The 6,000-nt window shown below is 51.4% G+C and overlaps 1 protein-coding gene across 1 annotated transcript in view; it reads right to left on the bottom strand.

Moving 5' to 3' along the window:
* plxna1a (plexin A1a) overlaps positions 1-4,605 on the bottom strand; it is a 238,802-nt gene extending 234,197 nt beyond the window's left edge. Inside the window, exon 1 of the mRNA XM_039008029.1 lies at positions 3,386-4,605. Within this exon, the coding sequence (XP_038863957.1) occupies positions 3,386-4,558 (1,173 nt within the window). The 5' untranslated portion in view covers positions 4,559-4,605. The remainder of the gene's footprint in view (positions 1-3,385) is intronic.
* Positions 4,606-6,000: the final 1,395 nt, after the last annotated feature.

Raw genomic sequence — 6,000 nt, forward strand, 5'->3', positions numbered from 1 at the left:
TCTCATGACATTCTGGAATTCATACGGCCATACTGCCTGTATGGAGCTGTCATTAGTAGGGACATTATTAAGGCTCTCATGACATTCTGGAATTCATACGGCCATACTGCCTATATGGAGCTGTCATTAGTAGGGACATTATTAAGGCTCTCATGACATTCTGGAATTCATACGGCCATACTGCCTATATGGAGCTGTCATTAGTAGGGACATTATTAAGGCTCTCATGACAAGCAGGCAGCAACCTAACACTCAAGTCATCAGTCTGAAACTGTGAGTGAACTGCAGCTTCGGTCTCTGCTGACTCCATTATGACTCTGATGTGTTCCAACTACAAGTGACAAAACCTGTCAGAATCCATGACAGATAGTTAAAATGGTGGTCAAGAACTTCATTATGGGTGTAAATGTCTTTGTGTAAAATAATCTCGGAGCTCTGATCATCAATAGAGTCCAAGGTCGTGCGAACGAACTGGAGAGGCTGTCTGGCTCTATGAAACATGAGGCCTGTATAAAATCATCGTTATATCCCCATGACATGCCCTTGATCGATCACAAGCACCAGAGCAGATGGTAATAAAGGACAATCATGTAGTGTATCTCATTTACATATCATACATAGTCTCATATAGTGACTCAGTCATGGTGAGCAGAAGAGAGACATCATGTGTGCTGCATGACTAGCCTTATTCTGTCTGCCTGTCTGTCTGCCTGTATGTCTGCCTGTCAGCCTGTCTGTCTGTCTGCCTGTCTGTCTGCCTGTCTGCCTGTATGTCTGCCTGCCAGCCTGTCTGTCTGTCTGCCTGTCTGTCTGCCTGTCTGCATGTCAGTCTGTCTGCCAGTATGCCAGTCTGCCTGCATGTCTGTCTGAGGGAGAGAGACAGGGAGTCTCTCTCTTCTCCTCTCTCTCTCCATCTGTCCCTGTCTCTCTCTCCTCCTCTCTCTCTCCATCTGTCCCTGTCTCTCTCTCCTCCTCTCTCTCTCCATATGTCCCTGTCTCTCTCTCCTCCTCTCTCTCTCCATCTGTCCCTGTCTCTCTCTTCTCCTCTCTCTCTCCATCTGTCCCTGTCTCTCTCTCCTCCTCTCTCTCTCCATCTGTCCCTGTCTCTCTCTCCTCCTCTCTCTCTCCATCTGTCCCTGTCTCTCTCTCCTCCTCTCTCTCTCTATCTGTCCCTGTCTCTCTCTCCTCCTCTCTCTCTCCATCTGTCCCTCTCTCTCTCTCTCCATCTGTCCCTGTCTCTCTCTCCTCCTCTCTCTCTCCATCTGTCCCTGTCTCTCTCTCCTCCTCTCTCTCTCCATCTGTCCCTGTCTCTCTCTCCTCCTCTCTCTCTCCATCTGTCCCTGTCTCTCTCTCCTCCTCTCTCTCTCCATCTGTCCCTGTCTCTCTCTCCTCCTCTCTCTCTCCATATGTCCCTGTCTCTATTTCTGTTGCATCTGTTCCAAGTAGATATTTCAGCCCGGTGTCAGCACAACCTGTGCGTGCTTTAAGTCCTTGTGGTTTCGGACAGAAAGTGACATTAATTGTTTGTATAGTGGAGTGAGGCAGAGGGGTTTCTGATTTGGGGGGATTGTTATCAAGCACAATTAAATAACAGAAGGTGAGGACATGGCTGAGACCGAAATGTTTGGCATGTCCAACATGCCCTACCGGCACTACATTTGACCACTACTTATGCACTACATAGGGAATAGGGTGTCATTTCAGACGCAGTCCAGGTGAATAATGCATGAGCTGGACGTTGGCAATGTGTGTTGGTGGAGGACTTTCGTTGTAGAGAGCAGAAGGAGGGAGCGTAATCTTTTCATCTGCACCATTCAGACATGCTGCCGTCATTACCTCAGCAGGTTGCCCCCAGCCTGCCATTAGAATAGCCACGGTTATTACCATTAATACAAGCTAGAGAGCTGGCTGCTCACTGTCTGCCAAGCATCCAGCACAGAGAGAAGACGCCCCCACTACTCTGCTCTCTTCTCCTCTCCATGGCTGTGGTAGGATAATCCTCCTTCTCAGCCTGGATCTGATGAAGAGAGCGGGGGGCGAGAGAGCGAGGGGGGAGAGAAAGAGAGAGAAAGAGAGGGGAAAGAGAAAGAGAGAGAGAGGGGGGGAGGGAGAGAGAGGGGAGGGAGAGAGAGAGAGAGTGCAAGAGGAGGGATAGAGCGAGAGAGATACAGCGAGAAAGCTAGTACCCCACCCACGTCCACGACAGAGAGCTGGGCCTAGTGAGATGAAAGCTGCTTCAAGGCACTGTTAAACGTTGCTTTTAAGGAGAACATATCTCACAACAATCATTTACCCTTACATTTATAATGCAATAGCCATCTCTTTCTTTCTCCATGTCACGTCATTCCAGTGACTGGAGGTATATGACTGTCCTTGTGCACTACTAGCCTGTGCCTAGCAGAATTAAACGTATTAGGGAGACTATTGGGATTGCATAACATGAGAAATGGCAGACTGACCACTACAAAGCCCAGCCAAGCCAAGGGAGCCCTGTGTGTTTCCCCTGGCCTGTGAGCCTGTGAGGGCGGGAGAAGCCTGCCTGCCAGCCTAGCCTAGGTGATTATTATCAGAAATGCACACTCACAATCTCCCTCCCTGTGCAGGCCTCCGCTCCGCCCTATCCCCGGCACCAACCCCAGCCTCTGCTCCGACCTCAGCCTCGGCTCCGACCCCAGTCTGCAGCCTCCAGGCAAGGAGTCCCGTGAGGACAGGGGTGACACACCAGGCGACAGACGACAGCCTCAGGACTATATAAATCAATTAGAGCCGGAGGAGAAGGGAGACTCCCAGCAAACAGAGTGACGGTCCGCAAATCCCACACACCGGCCTAATGATGTGGCAACAGCAGCCCGGGTGGCCCGGGAAGAGGGCTGTAGCCACATCCATAAAGAGACAGGAGGAGAGAGAGAGAATAGAGAAGGATGCCGGGAGAGGAGGGAGAGGGCAGATAGAGGGAGTATCAGAGGGAGAGGAAGAAAAGAACGAGACATCTTCATAGATACATCTGCGATCTGAAAAGGCCTATGAGGTTAGGTGCTTCTGCTATGACTCAGTTGAGTCACAACAGAGCTCTTACAACAGAATGTTGTGGATGTGTGAGTCAGTGTGAGAGTGTTTCTAATTTAGATCTAGCTGGGGTGGGTAGACCCCCACAGACAGCAGCTCTGAGGAGGGCTGAGTGGCTGCTCTCTCTACCTCCCTCCCTGCAGCACATACTGTATGCTCCAGTCTCCAGGGACAGACCAGAGATAGCCTTTCCCCCCTCTCTCACACACATTCTGGATTCATGAAGCTAAAAACTGAAACTTCACTCAGAAAGAGGTGCTTTTCCAAAATCAACATCATCACAACTATCATTCATTCACACACTGAAAGGAAAACGTACTGAGTTGATGCAGGCTAGTTCTTTGTTGAGCAGCCAGGGAAGTGACAGTTTCCCCTCTCCTCTGTAGCAGGACTGGATGCGTTCCTTGATCTTCTCCTTGATGCGTCGCAGGGTGAACAGGCATAGGGCTGACTCCTTGGGGGGCTTGGCCCGGTTCTTCTGGCCCTGGGCGAACACCGTGAACAGCACCTCCTCCTGCTCTGAGATGCCCAGCGAGCGCGCCAGCTTGGTCCCGGGTCGGCTGAGGTAGGCATCCTGCACCAGACGGTACTCCACCCCGTCCTTGGTGCAGCCGATGGGGAACTCCACGTAGGAGTAGAACTTGGGGTCGTCCACGCAGAGACGGACGATCTTAGAGGTGAAGAACTGCTCCCCGCTGGCGTCGGGCGAGGTGAGCTGGGTATCCAGCTGCAGGGTCAGATAGTAGACAAACTGCTCACTGCTGAAGCCGTAGATGTAGTAGATGTCGAAGGCGGGGAACTTGGAGAGCGTGTCCGAGGGGATCTTGAGCTGCGAGGAGACAAACTCGTCCTGGTAGACGAAGCTGAACATGTCGGCGTTCTCCTCGTTGGCCATCAGCTTGCGGCTGGAGAGCGTGGGGAAGTACTCCGACTTGCCGTCAATGGGCGTGCCCACAAACAGCTTGCCGGCCTCTCCTCCGCTCCCGGCCGCATCTCCACCAATGACCACCCCAGACATGGTGCCAGCCTCGGCCACGCTGGACAGGTAGTGCTCCTTACGGTGGTGGGGCTCGCCCAGCTTGAACAGATCATCCAGCCTGAGGAACTGGCAGATCCCCTGGGAGGTGCTGCCGCAGGCGATCAGGCGGTTCTGACCGTAGTCCAGCAGCAGCAGCTTGTTGACGTTGCTGATCTGGGTCAGCTCGTGGGGGCAGGACTGGACCCCAGGAGGGGGGTAACACTTCTCATTGTCCACCACAGGGCCTGTCACGTGGCTGCGCAGCTTGGTCAGGTTGCTGGACAGCTTGAAGATCCAGTTGACCGCTCCCAGATACACCTCACCTGTCTTGTTGTGGACCACCAGGTGTGTGAGCCCCCCCTCTGGAGGGGAGAAGGACCTGAGGTCGCTGGGGGTGGTGGCAAACACCCCCGACAGCAGGAGGAGGAAGGGAAGGAGAGGGCCTCCCAGGGGTGGGGTGGGGTGGGAGGTCATGTTGGGCTCTGCTAGGTGAGGAGAGGTTCCTGGGTGTGTGTCTGTGTTTCTTTTCCTCTACTGAAGCTGTGGCTGTCCTACACCAGGCTGAAGGAAGGGAGGGGCGGTGGAGTAGCGCTGGCCTGGCGTCCTCTGGGCTCTGTGTCTCTGCTCTGTCGTCTATAACATCAACCCCAGCGCCTCGGCCGCCAGCCCTGCAAAGGGAAGGAAGAACACACATTAGGAGACAGGATCAGGGAACGCTCTCTCCCTATCGACTGAACAGGGGTTTAAAAGCTCTGCCAGCCACACAGAGCGGTGAGGGCAAAAAGAAGTCAGAATACATAAACATTCATCAATTACAGTAGGGCCTTAGGGGGAATCCTATACAACATTTGATGAGCATGTCAGCCTGCCAGACAGAGTCTGACTAACTCAACATAAAGCATTAGGCTGACAGACCATGGTGCGTCCTCATATATATTTTACACACATTGCCGGGATCCTCACCGTTACCTGCAGCCCTGCAGAGGGCCAGGCACAGTGTAGCAAGATGCAGCTAGAAGTACATCCACTACTGTGTACCGCGATAGGACAGTTCACCCTTTCACCATCCAGAATGATTTATAATAGGTAAATGTATCATGACATTACACTCAAACAATTCCTAATATCGTCAACATGACCTGAACATAGAGGGGGCAGGTTTACATATTATACTGTACAACTGTGAGTAGTAGATGAAGCTGAGACTATAAAAGGACCCGAATGAGAAATAAAAGATTACAGACCCAAACAGAGGTTGTTCTCTCTCTCTCACACACACACACACACACACACACACACACACACACACACACACACACACACACACACACACACACACACACACACACACACACACACACACACACACACACACACACACACACACACACACACACACACACACTCTCCAGGCCCAGACAGAAAGTCAATGACTGCTTTCATCTCCCAGTCCCAGTCAGCCATCATGACCTGCTGTATGAACCCACTGTTCTCCAGCCCATCAAGACAACGGACACATTGTGTCACGGCTGCAGTTGGTGTCTGAGGCACAAAACCTACCATCGTCTCAACTCAGTCATTCACCACGCACTGCCCCACTTACTGATGTAAAACCCTTCAGATTACATAGTCTCTCTCACACACACAAGCATGAATGCCTACACATTATAATCACAGATCAGTGATCAGACAGCCACTTTTAAAATGGTGACGTTTCAAGGGCACTAGTCTGAGATGTTTCTCTGGAGATATCAAAACGATAGTATAGATCACAGGTCCATCTACAAGGTGCATAACTATCACAACATTCTATCACTTTAACGAAAAATAAACATTGTCCCTGAACATTTACATTTAAGTCATTTAGCAGACGCTCTTATCCAGAGCGACTTACAAATTGGAAAGTTCATACATAT

This window comes from Salvelinus namaycush, chromosome 14 (assembly GCF_016432855.1).
Source record: "Salvelinus namaycush isolate Seneca chromosome 14, SaNama_1.0, whole genome shotgun sequence".
NCBI lineage: Eukaryota > Metazoa > Chordata > Actinopteri > Salmoniformes > Salmonidae > Salvelinus > Salvelinus namaycush.